Source organism: Ornithodoros turicata, chromosome 8, assembly GCF_037126465.1.
Source record: "Ornithodoros turicata isolate Travis chromosome 8, ASM3712646v1, whole genome shotgun sequence".
Lineage (NCBI taxonomy): Eukaryota > Metazoa > Arthropoda > Arachnida > Ixodida > Argasidae > Ornithodoros > Ornithodoros turicata.
In genome coordinates, this window is record NC_088208.1 from 29,152,946 (window position 1) to 29,176,200 (window position 23,255).

General features: G+C 47.9%; 1 protein-coding gene across 2 annotated transcripts in view; it reads left to right on the plus strand.

Annotated features, from left to right (window-relative positions):
- The window catches only part of LOC135366883 (uncharacterized), a 182,048-nt gene that overhangs the window by 63,272 nt on the left and 95,521 nt on the right, over window positions 1-23,255 (plus strand). For both annotated transcript variants that reach the window (XM_064599844.1, XM_064599845.1), the window contains exon 2: window positions 18,254-20,780. In XM_064599844.1, coding sequence (XP_064455914.1) covers window positions 18,264-20,780 — 2,517 coding nt within the window. In that variant the 5' untranslated portion in view covers window positions 18,254-18,263. The remainder of the gene's footprint in view (window positions 1-18,253; window positions 20,781-23,255) is intronic.

Sequence of the window (23,255 nt, forward strand, 5' to 3'; positions counted from 1 at the left end):
TTTTTTGTGGCAAGGCATTTAGTCCCCAAAAGGAGTAAAATTACTCTGTTTTTTTTCTTTGAGTGCACACATTGAACACCTTACTGAACGAGGACAGAAAGAAATAGATTAAAGAGATCGGAGGGTATAACATTTCGAGTCTTGGTGCCTCATCAATCGATCATAGTGCTTAGGAAGTTGCAGCAGATCCCTCTGTATCGTTAACAAGTACTCAATTCGTTTCTGTTGGAGATATATCGTAGCTAATGCTACTCGGTTTTTACCTGAGACGTGCTCAGCCGACGCCATTCTGGCCACTTGGCGTTGTCTCCGGGTGAATAGTTAAACAACTTGGCGTGACCAAACTTGCTTATCTTACCGCAATCCTTTCTGTATTCCCTCCAACGCCCAGCGTCGTGCTCGGGGATCGGAAGGTACGCTGGGCAGCACTTCTGCCATGCCAGACGTCCTTCCACGTCAAACAAGGCTCCTCTCGTTTAAACGGATGGTTCTAACGTGCCCCGTGCCTTGAATTTCACTTAGTTGTCTGCGTGAGAATGACCCTCATCTCATGCGGCGTATGTCACTTGAGTTGAGACATCGACATAAGCGAGACATAGAGAAAATAAATGTTGCACTCAGGGCAAAAACGCGAGTGCATTTTTTGCTTTGAACAGTTTTTCTTTCTTTGTACTTTTCATATTTATTTAACAATACCCTCGGGGCCCTAAGGCATTACGTAGGATGTTGGGCATTAAAGTGCCATTCCGGAGTCGGAAAACAGCGTTAATTTTATTTAGTCAATGAAAAGAAGGTGCCTCAATGATTCTGTACGCGAAATTTCAATCCTGTTTACGAAGGCTGTGCATTTCTGTCAATTTTTGAAGATCTGCTGATCCTCCACAAGCTTCGATGGCGTGAGGAGCGGGTGACGTAATCCTAAGCCCACAAATTGCAATGATATCATGTTCTGGAGAAGGCACTCGTCTCCCAGCAACGACGCCGGCGTCCGGGGAGGGTCACGTGGCGGAGAAGTCACGTGACACTGGTCGAAAGAGGAGGAAATGGGAGAGATGTTTTTCTCCCTCCTTTGTGTAGTCTCAAAGGTCGGAGCGGTCGGATGATATGTCACGTGGGGCTCCGCTAACGGAGTGCAAAAAGTGAGCCAGTCCCTCGGAGGACGAGATGGGCGACAACGTTGCCAGATGAGAGCTGGGCGCTCCGTCGGAGCCTAACATGACGTCACAGTTCTCAAAAATAAAAATGAATTTTCTGTAGCTTTCGCGTCACGTAGAGACAAAATATTTTGCAGGAATGTAAAGTGCGACAAAAAGATTTCAGTAACATAACTTTGGTAGGATTCTGAAGACATAAGGTTTAGTCCGTAGTTGCACTTTAACACGAAGTTAGTACATATTACAGTGAACAATATTAACACACGAAGGAAACACTAGGACGGATTACAAGCCCATTGCAGTCAGGTGCTTTTACACAAGCATTATGCGGCCATGTTCTTCTCCTATCTACTGTACGCTTCACGACTTTTCTGTCGCGTCGGCCCAGGACGCATACTACCTCCCCCACTCCCTTCTGCTGTCCTCTCTCCATCTGTCCATGTCTATACGCCACTCATAGCCACAGTTTCTTCGCGGCGCTAACACAAAATCAAAAACGAAAACTGTCGCTTTCCTTATAGTTCCCGTTTATGCGCAATAAGCAGCCGTGATTAATGTGGCACTGCCAGCTGAAGTTGCCCTCGAGTATCGCGATTAGAAATAATGAACGCACCAAGTGCACGAGCGTGATACACATTTTTCATACGTACGTGCGAACGCTCGACTCATGACAAGAACGTTTGTAAGTAATCTTCGTACATAAACGATACGAGATAGAAATTGTGGGACGAAATTAATAAATTAGCGCGACAGATAAGCTGCTTATTATCATCTGTTTGGCGCGTCGTTCCAATTGTCGATGAACGAGTGCGATAGATTTCGCCTCTGTGCTTTGTTGAGAGGCTTCCTGCAGAGATAAGCTGTATTGATAGAATGACGCCGAGTATCCCGTGGCACCGCCGTCGGAGCTTACAAGGGAGAGTTGCGTCGGCGAAGAGTTGCGCAAGATGCAGACGCCTAGTAGATGTCGTGTTCGGTCTATTTGGAACGAAAACACGGAGCAAACGTATCGGGACAAAGTCGTGGGCAGCCACAGTGCGTGAGTTGGTAATGAATTCTGCGCGCTGTCGTCGTGGGTGCCGTCGTAGGCTCCAAGAGGTCTTCGACATGCTGAACTGCCAGTGGCATGGCCGGTCACACTCTCTCATAATGCTTCTATAGTGTACGTCTGCATGCCCTAATACTGTTCATTAAAGGGACGGTCGTGTCCGCAAACACACCTATGAAACCGATACCACTGTGTTCGGCTAATTGGTTAATTGGTAATCCGGCTGAGTTTACCTGGTTAATTTTTTCGTCAGGTATTAACTCAACGAATTTTAAAGATGAGCGCTGCCTCCGCGGCTACAGAAGCACAAGCGGCGTGACGTCACTCCGTAAGCGGAGGAGTGAGAGGACGGCGCGCAGAGAAGGAAAGGCGCCGTCCAGACGCTCTATCAGACGGCCGCTGCATTCATTTTCTCAAAGGCGTGCCATCATTGGCCGGTTACAGAATGACGTTTCCTCGTTTTTACAGAAAGGGAATTCCGGCACGCTCTCATCATCCGGCGTCTGCTCTTGTCATGTATTCCGTCAAATAACAGTGAAACTACGCCAGTATTTCGCATGGGATTTTCGATGCTGTGGTCAGTGGTCCGCGATGAATTAAATGACACTATAGTTTCGGTTTCGAAATCGACTGGAGCGGATGCGACCGTCCCTTTAAAGGTTCGCTGTTCACGTCAACTGTTCACATATATATACACACACACAGAGATACTGTAGCATGGATTATTAGCGGTTACTTCAAGGTCGTGCTGAAGACTTGGACCAGGTGAAAGGTTCGAATCCTACCACCGGCTGTGTTGTCTGAGTTGTTCATGGAATGTCGGAAACTTCTCGGAAGTTTCAAGGGAAACCTTTCAGACGGATGTCGGTAGAGGACGCGTACTCACCCCTTTCACTCCTTCCTGCTGTCCTCTCTCCATCTGTCCACGTCTGTACGCCACTCATAGCCATAGTTGCCTCGCGGCGATAACGCGGAATCAAAAAAATAATAAACGCTAAGCGCACGAAAATAAATAGCCCGTCGACGCTGCTGGATGCGGTCGCGTCATTTCAGTGAAACGCTATGTGTCGTCGACGTCTTTGTCTTGCTTCTCCGTCACTGCACGAGCAAATGAGATGCGGCGTATACTGAGACACTCACCACTTCATCGTCACGATATAATTGTTGTTATTGAGACATCGATCTCATCAGATAGGATCCTTCTGTGCTTATGGTTTGTCTGCGGATAATGTACAGCTTGTTATTCATTAATGTACAACTTGTATTATCGGAAGAAATGGAGGACAAGTGAAATGGGGTGCCAGAGGAGTTACTTAACCTCGTGAGTTGTGTCTTTGTGCTTTTGAGATCGTACTTGTGCATACCGAACACGTGCGGCTACTTTCTCAGATCAAGAATGTTTAAACGCGCGATGTAAATCAGATCTATTCGGCACAGTCACATTCGCTCAAAAAGATCAGATGAAGAGAATTCAATGACCCGAGATTAGAGCCGATATTACTTCACTTTCTTCCTCGGTACTCTTGTGGGACAAGACGATCTGTCTCACAAATCTGGTACCATACCTCGCCACACCAAGTGTGCAAAGGTAGCCGTCCAACCAACCGACCAACAACTTCACCGTCATTCGACTAAAACACAATGAAGCGTCTGCTTAGCTTACGTGACTACACGGATTATACGAATTAGAAAGTTGACGATTCGAGTGCTGTAAATATTGCTTGCCTCAGGCGATGTCTACTAAGTGTCCTATTCTGCCCAGCTCTTGCGATATCCCCTATGAAGCCATCGACGACAAACGCCGAGGCAAATTGCGAAGGAGTGTTCCCCTTTCCCACGGACATTGGCATATGTGGTTCGGTGAAATTAGGGCGTGACGTCTTGGAGTAACATTTCCCTTGAATCGCATGCACCCCTGACTTGGTCCTATAGTGTCCTCTTGCTCTTCGAAACAGCATGATATGCGATGTTTTGCGAAATGCTTTGCGTGAGATTGTTTGAGAGTCTGTTTCAGATTGGAGGCAGAAGTAAGCCTCGAACAGAGACATTTCATCTTCTGGATATGATATAGGGGAACATACATATTTTCCGTTCGAAATATCGACGGCGCTTGACCTGAGGCTTCAGCCAGCCTTCACCAGATTGCTGGATCTTCCACAGAGTGAGGAAACAGTTCTGCGAGCAGCCAGTCACGTTGCATAGCAGGGAGTGGCAGAAGCATAAACGGCGCACGGACAGCATGCATACCGGAAGTAACCAACAAACTGCTTGATGATTGAATAACAACTTAAGCTGGTATTAGAAGTGTCTGCAGAGTTCGAGGTAACTCGTTACTGTAACTAAGTTCCAGTTTTTGCTAACTTGTAACTTAACTCTGTATTTTTGCGCCGTGGTAACTTTCAGAGGAACTCGTTTCCCTTTCAGGTAACTTTGCCAAGGTAACTTAAGCTAAGTTCCAAGTTACTTTTAATTCACTTTCCACTCACGTCCACATATTTTCTTGCTTCCTCTCCGGTTCTTTCATGGTATTTTATGCCATAAAACGTGATGTTCAATACAATGACAGTATTCTATTCAGGAAGTAAGAACCGCTGCCATTGAAATGAAGCTGGACCGTTGTGCGCCCAGAGGGAGTAAGATGCAAAGAGTTCGAATTGCTGGACCTAAACGAAAACGGTCTAAGCGTGTTGCACTTCTCCGCATGCAACCCAAGGTCGAACTCAACTGCTCACTCGCGCTGCACCTGTGTAGTGCTATTTTGTGTCCGAAGTAGCTTGGAAGTAACTCGTTCTTTTTTTTAAAAGTAATTCCGTAACTGCGAGTTACATTTCAGGCTGAAGAACTTCGTTATTAACTTAGTTACATTTTTCACACGGTAACTGAACTCGTAACGAGTTCTTTTTGACGGGTAACTTCACGATCTATGCGTGTCTGTGTTGTAGCAAATACTCTGGCACCTTCTTCAGGACAAAGAAGGCTGTGCTACCGCTCCGTATCATGTTCGAGCGGTTTGACGCACACGCATGGACTCATCTGCCGTCTGGCAACGCCAGAGGTGATAGCTCTAGGTTTCTATTTATTTTTTTAATGCCTATACAACACCCTTGTCGTGTGCATGACCTCTATCCCGGGCCCTACGGTGTTACTCACCACACCAGCCACTCGAGCTTTTCCCGCGAGTGCAGTGAACGCGGTCTGTCGCTTCTCCGCGCGATTGTGTCTGCAAGACAGTTAAGTGGTTGCGGCGCAAGTGGACGAAGGGGAACATAATTGCGTCTTCGCCGGGGCGACGGGGCCGTGTCTTATATCCTTTTATCTTTCATAGAGGTCATCTACTCGAAGGACAGATGATGTCTGATGTAACGACTGAATCCTCTGCCGCATCTTTCTTGCAGGGGTCAAGAGAACGTACGCCTGCTCCCATCCGTCATCGTCATCCCAGGGGCTTTTCGCTTTCGCGGTATTATTTACTCCGTTCTCTTCGTTGTCGTTTACACTTTCTTGTTTTGTTTTTTTACGTCTTAGCTTTAAGCCATTGTCTTATGCATGATATTGTTCCTTGATTGCGTCCGCGCAGCGACCACATTTCTTTCCTACCGTTTGTCTGGATATCGTGTGTGCCAATTTCCATGGGACAAACAACTAGTGACATATTTCTCGCGCCGTACCGACGTTTCATCGTGCCTTCGAGGGGTGGGGCTTTGCGTAATGTTCACTGTGTTTGATCGTCAAGAAGACTGCGGCTTCGTGCGTTGCTTCGGAATTGTATTGTCACGGCGGCGTCGGGAGCTCGTAAGTCTACTAATATGCGACGCACGCTTCTCAAATGTTTTGGTGCGAAGTACGACTGAATGAGAACTCAACCTATTTGCGAGCATTCTCACCACGAGGACTAGAGGCGGAGAACGTAAGCCACGTAGCACCCGCCACACCTTTTCCTGACTTGTCCCAACGCGTCTGACTGCTGAGGAATGCCATCCAACTTTTTAGCACAAGATTCCTTTTAAGAATCGGGAGCGAAGCCAGGCAAAGCGTCCGTCCATCCGTTGCGGTCTTCTGTAAAGCGTGCTTTCACTGCTTTGCACTAATGTACGCAGGAGAAGCAACCGAGCAACATGCCTCTCTAGCGCGCGTTTTGCTAGTTAGCAGATGTAATGTTGCTGCGCTGTTTTAATGAACTTGCTCGCTACCACACGTGATAGCTAGTTCGCTTATGCTCTATGAACGTTCGCCGTAATCCTTGTGATTGAGTTCCTGTATACTACGGGGCTGACCCTATTCGCGAATTGAACTCACATGCGAGGCCTTGACAAATTGCTGGGCAGAGCAGACATGACGTACGATAGGATTTGATGCGTAAAGGTAGATGCGACGCATGGGCAAAGTCATGACGTAATGAGTTTGCCTGCGCGGGGCGTCGCTGTCCAGCTCAGAATGTTAACAAAGTGGGTACTCGCGTTTGCGAATGACCCAAACGTGACGACGTCTGTTTATTGTATGTGTAGTTTTTACGTGGCTTTATTGAAACAGCAATTATTAAGCTCTTCGTGGACCATCGAATTATTGAAGTCGCACTACAAAGGTGTTCTGTCACTGTTTGTCACTTCGAGCCTGCAGTGCAGTGTGCAGCAAGATGGAAGAGGACGACGACGCTCCAGAACCGTTGGAGACCTTTCCATTGATCCGTGATTAAGAGCCCACACATACACCCCAACGTCACTCTCTTTTCTTTTCTTTTGTGGGTGTTTTTCTTTCCTGCTTTTCTTTTCGTTCTTTTTACAGCACGGTGTCAATGAAGATCCGCTGGAGAGGAAAATATGATTTATATCGCAAGCGGAAGTCTTTCCTATTTGCCACACGGTGGCGTCTGGTGTGCGGCCCCCTGATTGGTGCCTCGCGGGCAGCATTCGAGCGGCAGTAAGGACTTAATGAAGCGAATGATTTCCTGTTTGCTGTTCGACGACGGTATTCGCTCTGCCGTTAACGCCGTGCACGTCGCTGTGTAAAGGGTGGCCATATCGCCCGCCGGTACACCAGTTGCTTTTGTCGGCATTGTCGTACTTCCGTATACTGCGCGCTTGAATTGGTGAATGTGCGGGTGTTCGATTCTTTTTCATTATAAATGCGAAGAGATACCTGATTTTAGAATAAAATGCATTTATATATCCACGTGTGCTTTTCACAGTATGGTCTAAGAACAACTGTACGATCTAGTCTTTGCTGAAATTCAAGGCACCATAACCAGGATTGTCAAAAATCCGAGGTCCCTTTCTATTCGAATAGCTAGATATATTCCTCGCTTATGCAATGCATCGTGACGAGTAGTGAATGCAGAGCAGCTAACCTACTCGTTTGCTACTGTAGTCGTCCGTGACGCCCAGTTATTTTTGTAAAGCTCCGGAAGTCAGTCTGTATAACCTTAAGACAGCACACACTAGAGAAAATGTGTGTTTGACGACAGGTACGAGAATGAAAAATATGCACACAGTGTCCTCAGATGCACTTACGTGATTTCTTAACTATTTAATACAAACTTTTTGTTAGTTACCTCATGCGAGAGTAAAAATGTTGCAAAGATACGGAGTCCAGGAGGAACAGTAGGGAACTATGACCCGCATGACTACTGCGGACAGTATCAGCTGCGAAAAATGCACACGTTAGATAACGCTGGACAGACATTGATTGTAGTATATTTCCGTCACATACGTTGTTGATAGTCACGTTGATAGTTACGCCACAGTGATAATCACTAAAGGCTGATTCAGACTGCTGCGTTTAGGACTGCGTACAGCGTCTTACGTGTACCGTCATTCCCTCCGGAAGGATGTTCCGTCCCAATGATTGGCTGTCAGGGGATGTAACACGCGAGCGCAACCATAAACACGGCACTGTAAATCAGCCTTTAAACGCTGTACGCGGACGTAAACGCAGTAATGTGAATCACCCTTTATAGTCGGTTTATTTCCGTTTCCCGGCATGAAAGATGGTCACGTGGGTTACTTGCATTTCGTCGCTTCCATGTCCTAATATCCTTCTCTCGTCTTCCCTTTCTGTATCTCCCTCACCTTCTCACCGCAGTACCACTAAACTTCCGTTTTGATGCATAATTATTGCCCAAATTGGGAGGTGTCAGATAGAGTCCTTTGCGCATCCGTCCGTCCGTCCGTTACGCTTTCCTGTAAAGCGTGCTTTCACTGTACCGCAACAGTGTACGCAGGAGAAGAAGCCACGTACCATCTCTTTCCCCTGTTGCATTAGCTAGCAGACGTAATGTTGTTGCACTGTTGTAATGAATTAATGTCTTTCGCCACTGAGTCGGTACGCGGTACGGCATGCGCAGATTTGGTCGCAGTAACAAAAATAACTTCTAATTTTTTCTCCTCGAGTTACACTTGCAAGAACATATTTCCTGCGCATGCTGTACCATAAAAGCAGAACAGCATTTTCTTTTTTATTTTTTATTTTTTTTTTGATCAGCGCGGTATTCCGAAGGCATCGTGTACTGTATAAAATGCTACCGACAAGGTTACGTAGAGAATAAAATCACAATAACAAATGGTTGAAAACATAATTTTCGGAGAATAGCGGAATCATTTTTTTTTTTAAGTGGGATCTTATTACTCGAAGACTCTAATTGGCTGTTGGAGATGGTTCAAGAGGTAATGTTATACGCCACACCGGTGCATAATTATATCATGATATTGGATTATATTAAAATAGTAACTACGAATGAGGCGGACGTAATGTATATTCAATTCGTACATGCGTAATTTGGAGCACAGTCGTACCATAATACATTTGAAGAAGTTTCATAAATGTCGCAATGTTGGCTAGATGCCGGCTAAACGTCGCAATCGAATCGACGACACGTTGCTCATACCATTGGCGCTTCTCCTTCCATACTTATTCATCGATTTCCTTTTCATATTCCTTCCCCTTGATCGCGCTGAATAATTCGTAAACCCGCCGGCTTTGCAACGCTTGGAGGCGGAAACAGCATTATTATTACTGCAGCAGTTTTCTTTTCTGATGTCTCTCTCTCTCTCTCTCTCTCTCTCTCTCTCTCTCTCTCTCTCTCGCAGAGTTCGCGAGGGGAAAGTTGTCAAAAGCAGTTCGTTTGATGACTGCCTTCCGTCCTGAATTCAACCATGCGCTCTGCCGTTTGAGTTTTGTATTCTTCACAGACTGGCTTCTGAAAGGGAAGTGCTTTGTTTAGTCCGAAGTAAAAAACATCACTAAATCCGACCGCCCAGCCCAAATCGTCGTTCGTGAAAGAACGTAGAACAGAGTGGAACGGGAACGTTCCTTGCGAGGAAGAAAAGAACCGGGAGGAACACACGAGGTCTTTACAAGTACGGCAGCGATGTCACTCAGATGTTTGCCTTTAGATGTCGCACTGATATCTCATGGTCAGCATCAGTTGTACAAATGAGCTGGCGTCTTTCGGAACCCTTGCTTTCCCAGTCTCCACTTGTCAACGTGTTGGGTGCTTCTTCGGTGCTTTCAGCCTTCCGAGGTTCCTCAACGCCTAACACTGATTACGCGTGAGTCCGGGTCGAATTCCAAAGATTCTTGCGGGGGTCGGCTGCGGCAGTAATGAATGAGGAACGGACCAACTGTCTGACACGGACTGAGAGGTACATGCAGTAGTGGCATTGAGGAAGAAATTGGCGAGGCAAGAAATTGGTGAAGGCGTGGAAAGCGAATCTAGGTTTGCGCACGGCAATTTCCCATGGTTGCATCCATCAGCTTGCGACGTACCCTTGTGGTTTCTATCACTATCTAAGGGAGAACGAAGGGTAACTATCAAGGGAGAATACAAAATGAACATTTACATAAATAGTTCGGAGAATCGCTTCTTCCAAATTTGAATTCCATAAGGAAAGGAAAAAGAACATAACATGACAGTAGTCTTCTTACCAGCTCCAAATGGTTAAGATGATCGCTTTGCTCGCCGAGGCTGGAAGGTGACACGGGTTCGACACGGGTTCGACACGGGTTCGGGTTGCTGTCTGAGTTTTTCCCTGGGTTTTCCGAAGAGTTTCGAGAAGGAATGTCGCCACAGTTCCCCCTAAAGTCGACCCAGGACGCATACTAACCCTCTGCCCCCCCCCCACTCCTTCCTGCTGTCCTCTCTCCATCCACGTCTGTTCGTCTATCCACGTCTATTCACGTCTGTTCGCCGCTCATAGCCACAGTTGCTTCGCGGCGCTAACGCGGAAATATCACACTGTCGACTCAAAACTTAGCTAACTTCGGCATCATTAGATAGTGAACAGTGGAGTAAGCAAACAAAGTAAAAGATTTGGTTGCTTTTTGGGCATTGTGCGAAACGCCGCCTTCGAGTTCCCGCACATGTTTCGGTGTCATTGTAACTTTTTTTTCCTTCTTCTCTTCTTCTTTATCTAAAACTGTTACGGACTGACCTACACGGCACTCGAGGTTGGTGTGCCCTATAAGGCTATCCCTCTAAAATGCAGTCGCACATACAGCGTTTGTATATTTTATTTATTTATTTATTCTTTATTAATAATACCTCAAGGGCCCTTGCGGGCGTTACATGAGGGTACATAGTTGGCATACGGAAAAAATGAAGTGATGCACAGCAAACATCAGGAGAACATAAATGTACGTAGATGATTTCGAAATGTGTCTGTATTATCGATGATGGCCAAGGCTTTGGGAAGGTCATTCCAATCTTTGCTGCTGCGGGGGAAGAAAGATTCCAGGAAATATAGTTCCACCTGCTCCAGTAAAAGACAGCAAATCACGGAGGTCTGCGTGAACCAAACACTGTATGCTAAAGCGGCTGCAAACGAACTCGTACGAATGAAAATAATAATACGAAACCAATCATGGGCTCAACGTCGCGCGTGAGCCTTGGTCCTTGCTTTTTTGTTTTGCTGATGTTCGACAACACAAATTCAACCGGGCCCTTTTAAAACGCGAAACGAGTCTTTGCAAGACGATTGCATGTAAAAAAACGTACTTCAATCTATTTGCTCGATTTGATACTGCACACGTACCTGTGCCCCGAAACATAAAAAGGGGAACAATTTATACAAACTCGCGTGCTAGAGGCAGACGGGGACGGGTGCACGCGGGAAAAAGGAATTGCACGGCAGCAACGATATTGAATTTCCGTACATAACGTGCTCTCAAAGGGGGAGTTGATTTCTCGCAGTTCTAGTCGCGCTTACACTCCTGTTCCTCTTCCCGTGTTTATCGTGCGCATGCGCGATGCTACTGTATCTTTCTTATACCCCAGTTCCGTTTGTTTTCTCGCTCGCGTTCTCCCAGGGTGCATGCGTACGAGCCTATACTTTAAGGGAAAAAAGAGTAACTTTGAGAGTAATCATAGGGTGATAGTCCCGTAAATTGCAACAACTTCCCATTTTTAGTCCTCTGACTCTGCAGTTTAATCTTCAGCAGTGCAGATAGTTCACGAAAGAGACTACCGGTTGTGGCAATGCAAGTCCCCCGTCTTCTTCTATGAATGTATGGTGCCGGTGGAGAGTGTGATTCGGTTTGTTGTAGACACATCTTGGGAGGCTGCCGTGCAAAGTGGCATGCACACACGCGACCCTGCATCAACACTTGCACCAGTGCTGCCCCCGTGATTTTCCCCTGTATGCATACTTCACTGATAGACAAGATACCCTCTTACACCTTCATGAATGGACTGCCATCTGTACTACCATAGAAGACGCGCAAGTATCGAAACCACCTCACCTTTTCGCCGTCTTTGACCACCCGTCACTCTTACCAGCAACCTTACGTCTCCAACTCTTACCTTTCTACATGGCGTGGTGAAGCGTGGATTATATCTTCATCAACTAGCTCTCCTAGTGGATGTTCTTAAGACGCGACCTTCTCAACATTACCTACGGAAGTTTCCAGAAGACGCCTATAAATCGCCCTTGTAGACAACGGCCATGGAAGTATAGTGGCCACTTCTGTGTGCCACATGCTATGTGCTCTTCCGTATCTCTGTTATTACTTTTCTTTCGTCCCTGTGCCATTTCTCCACATTTACTAGGCAGAATGAAAACTAACTTTTTTACGACAATCACCGCCGATCAGAAATATGGGGCGGAATTCTTGATGGCGCTTTCTGCCGCAAAAAGCTTTTCGTGCTTGTACGCTACCTGTGCCTTTATCTAATCATTGGCCACGGTTCCTGAATTATAGCGCTCTCGCGTTCGATTAGTGTGTCCAAAAGCACGGCGTTTCGAACGTGAAAGGATACGGCTCCTCCATTTGTCAAAGCCCGTCGTCGTCGTCGTCGAAGATCTCTAGCGACACGTCGGCACCGATTGCGTTAGGATGTTCCTTTTCCGGGAACTATTTATTAAATGACGCGGAAGTTGCAGAGAAACTCGTAATTTGCGAGTCATGGAGGTCGTATATATAAATCGCAGGTGGTGACGTTAGGGCACACGCAGAAAGACAGTCTAACGGCGTAGGAAGAAAGTTCGGCAGACATTTAATATTGATACGTCTTCAATGGACTCGAGCTCGAACAAAGGCCGTCGACAACGCATCGCGTTGGTCTGATTGCGTTTTTTTTCCCTCTCTCTTTTTTTTAATGGATTCTGCACGTTCTGTTCTTCTAAGGGCTCTTTCACACGTCCGTTTGCTGCAAAGATAGAAGCTAAGGGAAATCGAGCCCCATAGGTTCGAATGAGTCAGACATGCAGAAGATACGAAAAAAAAAAAAAGCATTGAAAATGCCTTAGTAAATACTGAGCGCAAAATATTTAAAATTCAGTAAAGATATTTAGTAGTTAAAGTATTTAGAGTAGAGTAGTAAATACTATGAAAAGTATTTAAGATACTGTAATAAGGTACTCGAAAAATAAACAGCCACAGAAGTGTCGAAATATGCTTGCAAATTAGACATATGCTTTATTTTCACGCGGTAGTAGCTGCATTTAAAGGTGCTCATCCGACAACAGTCCTCTCTTCCTTTGAAAAACGTTTCTTGAGAGCCCAGTTTAAGTTCATAACACACGTTGTGTTTCAAGCCAAATCATAACAGCGTGGACTTCCTTTGAAACGGCCTGGAAAGGTAAACTGTGGCCATGTGCGCAAAATAAATAAATAAATAAATAAAATAAATCAATAAAAAATAAAAAAGGAAAAGAATGCCCATCTGGATATTCGGCAATAAGGAAAGAGTAATTAGAGTACTCAGTACTAAATACTGAAAACACTATTTTAATTACTGTACAAATACTTTTCACGAAGCGTACTCAGTAAGATACTAAGATACCAACAAAAGTTTTTTTGAGATACAGTATTTAGAGTACAGTTCTGAAGATACCTCCAAGTCTGCAATGAATCCGTTTTGTCTCCGTTAAAAACGCGGACGAGAAAAGCGCTCGTGGGAAACAGGTCTAACGCTGAACCGATATGGGAGGCGATCATCTTTTGTTTGTTTGTTTGTTTGTTTGTTTGTCTGTCTGTTTGTTTGTTTGTGAGAGAGAGAGGATTCGAACCCGCGTCACCTCCCAGTCTCGGCGTGGAAAGCGGCCATCCTAACCAACCGCTATGTCACTGGAGCCGGTGGAGGCGGTCATCTGCTCCTGGAAAGGGTTCTCGTTTCTTGTGGTGACTTTGCGAAACGTAATGCCGAAGTATATGTCGATTAACCTTGTAGTTGTTACTCAAGTTTGTGCTGAATCAATCAATACTGCGAAGTATTTGGTCAGGACTATAGGCGGTCTGCGGATTTTAAGCAGTGCGTGACCAGCATCACCATATTTTTCTTCTCTGATTCTAATCTAATCGGGGGGATGAACAGTTTGAGTCCCTTTTAGGACTAAATGTTCCAAAGCTGATCCGAAGTGTAGAGTCTATGTGCAGTGATGGAGAGCAAATGTGAAAGGCATAGCACTGAGATGGGGGAGTAATTGCAATCTATAGGGAGCTACATAGGAGCTGTAATTGTACCCCAACTTACTCTTTGTTTAATGTAAGTTTCGTTTCGGCTGCGGTGGTAATGATGATGTATAGTAGCCGAGAAGTAGAGCAAAGTATTACGCTTAGTAACCCTCCATATGTACACGTACGGGCACAGCCAACGAAACGTGGCTGAGGAAACATGTTACTCTCAAGCTCTCTGCTGAGGCGCAACTTCTCTAATGAACCGGGATCATCCGATTATCTCGACGAGCACGTTGTCCGGTCCAGTGCTGTCGCCTCCTTCAAGGCGACTACTCAGCGCCGAGCTCATCTGTATTCAGGAGGAGGAGGAAAAGAGAGAGAGAGGAGAGTGTCGGGAGATTGAAAGTGAATTCCTCCCCGGACTTCTGTCCTATAAAAGCCGTAATGGCCTATGGAAGGACAACCAGGTTCCCTCGTTGCCTGCCGGAAATGCTGCTGCTGCCGGTGGCCGTTTGCCTTCTGCTTTCGATCGAATATCTCTGCCTCTCGTTCCCCTGGCGGGAAACGACGGAAGCCAGGACGAGATTGGCGAGGGGGCGACTTCGGGACTGTATCTCGTCTGCCACAGTCAAATAGCCAGAAAGAAGGGAATAGGAAATGAGGCGAGGATATAGCGACCCTGATAAAAAGGCGGCTGCAGGTTAAGTGTCAAGCGGTGACGCGCTGTCGGTGTATATGTAGTTGACGACCAATAAAATATATACATACGCCTTCTCTCTCTCTCTCTTACCTCTGTGGATGCCGATGACGATAGGTGGTCCTGTACATACACGCGCCACGAGAACGAGCGAATGATAATGATCTTCATAACAACCTAAGTGTTTTCACAACGTACACAATTGAGCACCTGCATACGTAGACTGATATCCTTGCCACGCGGGCATGAAAAGTGACACTCGCGAAGTTTCGATGTAATTCGTGCGGTGCGACACGGATAGTTTTAATGACATTTGCCCTAATGCCGTTTTCTGCTTAATGCGTTCGCCGCAGCTCATTTGCTCATGAAATGCCCGTTTTTGCTGCGCAGCGCGGGGCGGCACCTTGAATTTTAGATTAAGGGGAGATTCTTTTCAAATATTGAAATGTATCTTTTCGCGAAAGAAGCGTTTCAGCAGCTTGAGAAATTTTCGCTCGACAAAGCCACGACGCCAAAAGCAGTCCCAATTACTCTGTGAGTTTGCAGGCCATGTTGAAAGCACCTGGTGGTCAAAACATATTAAAACTGATCCACGGGGAAAGTCACCTCCGTAATACTGCCTGTCAGCCTCTATACTACGTGAGATTAATCACGTCAGTGTCATAAATACTTGACTTCAGCGACCGGGTCTTATCATTTGCAGGGTGCTTAATGTCGTTAGGATGTGACGCGTCGCTCGAGTTTCGTAAATAACAGCGTTCGGGATCAGAATGGCATTAAACGATAAAGTCATTCTTCGCAAAACGGTGGCCCGTGTATTGGCCCTTCCAGTCCTTGTTTATGGATCGGGGAAGTTGCCGCATATGCGCCAATATTTCCGTTATTTTTTATCGTAGACTTGGCGCATTATGACCATTGCTGTTCTTGCGCCAGAAAACATCAAATCAATCAATCAATCAATCATAACGTGCCAGAGCAAGGCGTCTCGTTTTGTTAACGCTTTAGCGAAGACAAAATAACGGGCGTTGGCCCTGTTCTTGTCTTGCGATGCAATTCCATTTTTAGATTGCAGCGCCGCTACGGCGAGGATACACAACACTCTCGCCATCATGCGCTGGTAAAAAGTCAGCATTGTGTGATAAAGCACGGTGCCGGAGAAACCTGGAATTGCATTCCATAATAGGAAGCGCCTCGTAAGGTTCTTAATGAGTCGCGGCTTTTCACGTCTTCTTTTACACATTTCCTCTTATATACGCGTAGGAGGGTCTGGAACATCTGGCAACTCGAGTTTTATTTCCTCCACTCCTTTTCTAAGGCGTATAGTGCACCCGCTCATTGAGCCTCTACGTTGGTTCATGACTGATGGCGAAAGTAGTTTACCCATATATTGAGCGGGGGGTGTTCTACGGAACGCAAACCGTACTCCCACGAATTGTTCGATTTTCTGTCGAAACTGTAGATGTAGTATGGTTACGATGAAGGGCGCAGGAAGATGAAATGTTCCCGTTACATTTGTTGCTGACTATCGAATACCCAATAAACTGTGGTACAGGCGTAGTAAGAAACGCCAAAGTTTCGAGATCAGCTTTGGTGCACACACCATGGCTGCACTAATCATGCTTCATCTGCGGGATCCACTTGGCTAGAGTTTCCAAAGTAGCCCTGTTTATCACCCGCGATGCATGAATTGATATAGAACCAAAAGCGTGCATTTATTCTGCTATCCCACGATACCTGCTGCGCGATATCGTCGTGCTAGGTTAGATTAGATTTGACTTGTACAATAAAATAAAATGGAGATGTTAGTCTCGAGCCACTCGGGGCTGGCTACTCCAGGACGCGTTATCGAGACAAGAAAAAAGGGAAGGTACACAAATCTATACTCTTTGAAACGGAATAGACGAAACCGTCACCACAAAACTTGGCACCCAAGGCAACAACCAGGGTTGCGGAATGGGATCATCCATTCCATTCCAATTCCATTCCGAGGAATGGGGATTTGTGATACTTCCATTCCCTTCAATTCCCACTCCTGGAATGGCTTGGCAACTCCATTCCAATTCTTTCATTCCATCAATAAAAGAAAAGGAACCGGTAACCGTGCTGGGTAGCCCACCAGTGCTAGAGGAGATTGACATTACCCAGCACGGAAAAAGCACAGAGACAAGGTTATTTCGCCCCTTTCGCCAAATTCCTGCAAACTACCGGCCTGATCAACTCCCTCTTAAACCCTGTCAGCGTCGTCAGCATCATCCTCATCACCATCCTCTCATTTTTCCCCGATAGCAATGGGGTAGCATTCTGCTCAATGAGCGGAAGTCATCCCCATATCATCGTCATCATATCTCTCTCTCTCTCGCCCTTTACCGTGTGCAGAGGGCGCGAGGGCAAAAACCAGCGTGTTCAAACCACAACTACCACCGGGGCACCCAGACCATTCCATTCCGCCTGCAAAAAAGTGCCTAATTCCATTCCCATTCCATTCCTAGGACAGTTTCCGCCATTCCATTCCAATTCCATTCCGGGCTCTGATAAATCTGGAATCATTCCGGAATCATTCCACCCCCGGAGTGGCAACAACAGTGTAGGACTGCAGGAGTGTAACAGTGCTAGATTAGAATCGTAACTGACGCCATACGCTGTGGAAATTGTATCCCACTATCGCTTTATTTATGTCTACCCCATGTCCACGTCTGCCTGTCTTCTCAGGAACCGAGGACCGACGTATGCTGACTGCTGGCTTGCAGTCTATATGTTGAATACTCGAGTAATAACACGCTGCGAACATTCCAAATGTGTGCGTACGAAAGCCGTGTTCGCGTAAACAACCTAGAAATAACGAGTACCCTACAGCTTTCTGAAGGCGGGATTGAAAAATCACTCCCAGTGACATGCATGGCGCCGCCGCGCGTCACATGAGAGCACACGTTTTTCAGATCGGATCCTTACGTTTGATTGGATGAGGAACTGTGCATGCTCCAGCGGCCACTCAGCATCGAAGTTCGCTCTTCCGTATCACCCACCACCGCCGCGGATTTGTTTCAATAACTACGCTGTTCCTTTCCCGCCAGAACGTCTTGGGTCGTTGCTGCTTGCCAGGACGGTCCGCACATTGCCTGGTGTGGATGCGACTTCGATTTCGTGTTAGCGAAGACTTCCCCTCGTGCGGAAGACTGCCGCACAGAGGCTCTGCCTCTGTAGCCGTGTCTCGCAGATATTGATTTATTTCTTGTACGTGTTGAATCTTGGTTGAGTTGTAACGGCGAACGTCGTGCCAAGTTCAGGAGCGGTAACTTTTTTATTGCTGTCAAAGAAAGATGAATAGATGGATACTATGAAGTGATGTTGAGCCGAACACCATGAAGCATTCTAATTAGCGCGAGACTGTTGCCATTTTTAAAGTGCTTCTTTTGTAGCGTGCCCTTCAGTGAGAGAAGAAGTAACGTTTTTGCTTGCTTCGTGCAGGACTGCGGCTATGGCATCGACATCGCACGAGGTGGACCATGCAACCCTGGAGAGCATCACTCGCAACAGGGGTCGACTTCTTCGGCTCGCTGAGAACATCAAGGTACGCAAGAAGCCCGGCACGAAGAGGAGCGTCAAAGTAAAGCTCGATCCCGGATACACCAACATCGAACATCTGGTGTTCGGCTCTTACAAGCCGCGTTCCTCGACGCCGAGCAGCTCGAAGGCCTTGGTGGCCGACGCGAGCGAAGACCACGCGCCTTCTCGCTGCGAGTGCAATGCGCACAGTCCCAGGAAGATCGGGACATCGGACCACGGCCTTCACGGCCCGTGCGACGCCCGTGTTGAAGCGGAACCGACGCACGGGTGGTCGACGGGAGCGTCGACCCTCCCCGTCAGCGGTGTCGTGGAGCATAACGGATCGCCGTCGGTGACGAGCTGCGATGTTATGAAGGCGCCCAGAGCATCATTGAGGCGAGTGCAGCGATCTACGTCAGTGCAAGAGAAGCCAAAAAAGACCCAAGACATGAACGACCCGCCCGTCAATGGGAAGCAAAATGACATTATCAAGGTTGACCTCCAGACAGCTTCCAGGCCCAAGCGTGATCGCACGGTGGTGTACGCGGTCGAGCCAACGGGGCTGGGTGAAAGACATATTAAGGTAGTGCCTTCGGGAGTGAGCCATGCAGTGGTCGTGCCGGGTAAAGAACGTGTCAAGAATGGTGAACGCGAAAGTGCCGCTGCGAATTCTTCGCTCGTGACGGGGTCCTCTAGTGCTTGTACCAAGAAGCCGGGTGTAACGGCTGTGCCCAAAGTTGGTACTGCCGCTGGATCTAGTCGGAAAGTGCAGCTCTCAACGGCCTTTCGCAAGTCGGCGTCTGTATCCGAAAAGATGCCCGTGAAGCCCATCTCTATCCCTGTTGTGAGGAACGCTGCCGTGCACAAGTGGGCTACAGGGCCTCGGCCTCCTCACGGGTCATTCATGGAGAAAAGAAAGCCGGGAAGTGGTGTGTCCACGGGTGCCCCGCAAGCACATGTGCCAAAGTCAAAGGAGTCTTGCAAACTGGTGTCTTTTTCTGCTGCTTCAGTTGCCTTTCCAAATGGTACAGTGAAAGTGAGCTCAAGGGGAGGTCCCGGTAGGTACAGCCTTCGTCAACTTCCAATGCACCAGCCCCCCCTTCGACCCTTAGTGCCTACGAGTTGCGCCAAAGGCCCCCAGGAAACGCAAGTACAACCTACCTGCCTAAAGCCAAACCCTGTGGCAGCGCCGCCCTTCGTTGGTGCTCCTTTACACGCAAGCTCTCGGTCTGACGCAGTCAGGTGCAGGAGCAAAGTAACAACCATAGAGCTGCCATTTTGTCCTAGTTCGCCGTTGCAGGCAGTTAGAAAAGGAGAGAGAACTGCGGAGTTCATTCCAGTGTCCCCGTGGAAGCAAGTCGATCATCAACCAGAATCTGGCGACAGAGAAACTTTCTTGCATTCTCCAGAGCAGCTACTTGACGACTGTATTTCTCCTCCCGGAATGTTCAAGGACAGAAACATAGAAGACGCCGCTGTCCAAGACAACCCACCGGATTTGACGTCATGCGAAGTGGATCCCCGCGTACTTTCCCGGTGGGTCGGCAACACGAGCCGCGAATCAGCGAAGCTTCTTAATCAGCTGGCTAGCTATGCTGAGTCGAAACTGTCTTCGCGAGCAGGCGAAGCAGTGCAAAACAAAATGGTTGACGTGATGGCTGACACTTGGTTGAACAGTCTCAGGAAGGAGGCCTGCGAAGAACCTGTCCTTATGTCCCCTGCGCAGAAGAAGGTGTCTGAACGCCCCGACACGCCAAGGCACCGAGCGCAGTCACATTCAGCGAGTGTAACAGTGCACCTTCCCCTGCATGGACATCAAATGAATGGTAGACCGCTCACGGTGCGGTCGGTCTCCGCTGACGGGACAAACGGGCATCCTGAATGTAACCGTGGAACAGAGGTCCATAGAGAGGCTTCGCACGACGCCGCTGTCCTCCACATGGCTCCCAAGCCGGAAGCAACGCCAACGTCATCCTCTCCTTACCATAGGATAGCACCAACTTACGAATATGGCTGTCCGATCCCTCCTCAACAGGCGAAATCTTCTGGCAGATCACCTCACAAGAACGCATGTCTTGTGGTTACTTGTAACTCTGGACAGATTCCTCCTAGCGTGTGGATGTCGGACATTGAAGAGAGGGACGAGAACTCGTCCTCCAGTACAAGCAGGGCAGCATCGGAAGAACCGCAAGAATTGGGATCGTCCTCGAGGCTTCAACAGCACAAGAGCTACGTTTCCCACGTGTACATAAATGGGACTCAGGATACGTCATCGATGCCTTTAAGCCCGCCAGTGGAGAGGCAGGAGAGCCGCTCGTATAATGGTTCCCCTGCGGACAGCCCGATGTCGTCACCAACAAGGGACCCTGGTCGTGGCGGATTTGTGAAAAGGAGGAGTCTGAGCGTCTGCAACGGGACGCTGTACGCTGCACAACAACGGCTACAAGAGGTAAGAATTGTTCAAGGTATCTCTCTCTCTTTTTTTTTTTTTTCGTCTCTGAAAGTCATGGTTTGAAACCATAGCCCATTGTTTCCGGCAAGATAGGCTTGTCATGACCGGGTGGTTGTGGGGTTGACTGGAGTGACACCGGGTAGTCGAACATTCTGCCTGCCTAGACTAGTGACACGTTGTTCGTGAGGAAGGGAAGCGAGAGGGCAAGGCTTCTTCAACTAAATTTGCGATATGTCTTTCAGACGAATTTCGTGTCCAGTGGCCGAAGCTAGTTATCTCAGGTGCCGAGGTTGTTAGTGATGTTGGGGATCTGTGTATAGCTGGTTACGTGCGCCAAGCGATCCGTGCGTGAACGACCCACGCAAAAAATGAGGCATCGCCCCGGTGATAAGTGACAGCATTGCCCCAGGAGATGCGGATGACTGGAGGTGTTTACTTGGGCGGATCACATTGGCGTGCCGTGTCACCCTATGACCGCTGTTCAATGCATGTCTTGCTCTGGTGCATGTTCGAAGTTTTTTCGCCATCGGCGTTCCGCTGGGCTGTCCAACTGTCCGTATTCGTTCACGCTTCGTTTAGTCGTAGGCACTTTGCAGTGACTAGGAACAACACTAGCTTGCGATCGTCCTTCTACGTGCGACGTATTGTAAAGTGATCTTTAACGTAATCATTTTCGCTTAGACGGCTCACGAACAGTATATCGCGCATGGCCACTTAAAAGGGGTGGTTCTTCTGAACGAAATCATCCAATCAGGAGTAGCAAGCCATTGTACTTTGGCTGACCACACTCACCCCATATCAAGAAGAAGAAATCATGGGGGGGGGGGGAGGTACAGCTCTAAGAACAGTTAGCTTGAACGCGCCTCCGACCTGCGGAGCGTGAAGAGAGCCACCTAGCGGCACTTTTGCGAAATGAAGGGAAAGAGTGTTTCGACTGCCCCACTTATGCTGCTGGGGTGTCCGCCATGCCATGAGCTGTTCACTCGGCATTGCATTACCATTGCATCCTTGCGATATCGGCCAGCATACACCTCCACATAGTCGCCGCAATACCAAACAAACGTTGCGATGATAACAACAGCTGACTGTAATGCGATGCCGAGTCAGCAACTCAAGGCAAGGCGGCCACCCCCGCAGCACAAGTGGCCCAGTCGAAACACTCTTTCCCTTCATTTCGCCTAAGTGCCGCTAGGGTGGCTCTCTTCCCGGTCCGCAGGTCGGAGGCGCGTTCAAGTTAACTCTGCTTCGAGCTGTACTTTGGGTAGACGAGCGGTCTGCCTGCCTGGTGTGGCGGCCTGTTGCTCGGGGGAGAGGGAAGTGGGAGAAAGGTGAGGGGAAGTGGAGATTAACTAACTTATTTGCTGTTATGAACCATGGGCTTGGAAGCCGTCCTTGTGGATTATACAGCGGCTAACGCTTTCGCGAACCGTGTGTTTGGAACGACTCACTCAAACTCTCTATCGTAAGGTAGTTCGATACGAGAGATGGTGCCCCCTCCTCCTCCTCCTCCTCCTCTTTTAAGGCATTGCGTAAAACGACATCAATATCAGAAGAAGGAAGGTTAAGGTATCTGGCTTCCGAGTGTCAATTGATCACGTGAGGGCGGTCAACACTGTCGATTCGGAACCAGCAAACAGCAGAGAAAGAAAAATTGCGTCCGTCCAACCAGGTTGCGTGCTTTTAGCAGTACCATGTTGACCCTAATTAAATGCAGTTGACCTTAATCTAACGCAACATCCAGTGACGAAAAGTGTAAGCGATGGAAGCCATAGCGACCATTAAATAGGCTTTAGGCCAAGTCGCCATCTGACGCTCATTTCGGCCGTGCACGGTGTTTTTGTAGTGCCAGACGTAGCAAGCAACTTGTGTGCTAGATGTTAATCTTAACGTACCAAAACGTTAGTAAACTAAGCGTGCAGTTGCTGCCAACAGGGACAAGCGCAGAGCGGGGATTACAAGCGCCGTTCTTACGTCGAACACGATGATTTAATGTATAAAAAAAATTACAACAGCTTTGCCGAATAAATTCACCCCGTGATATTCTCTGTGTACAAAATCGCTTTCGATTCAGTTTGTATTGAATCCACGCTGGCCTTAGGCCGGTCAGTTTGGCGTTCTCATGCGTTCAACCTCATCCCTCTGTACCATCAAATTCAAAGCGGGCGCGCTCGGCTTCCATGTGTTACGGGCAGGAGGCGCCATGATACCGATCTAGCTTTTTCTCCATCAGCAGTCCTGCCGCTCATCTGAGTGACTCGTCCCGCCATCCTTCGGCGCAAACTGTAACCTGCCTTTCGCACCGGTCAGTGACGGAGCGGACAGACAGCCGCCACCTTGCTGGCGAAACAGCTGGCCCGCAACCGTTCGCGCACGCAAGCGCGCTCGTTTCGCGTACAAACCAGTTTTAACGCGCGCGCGAACTGAGCTACCGTCCACAATTTGGCCCGGACCCGCGATACGATTTCCACGTTT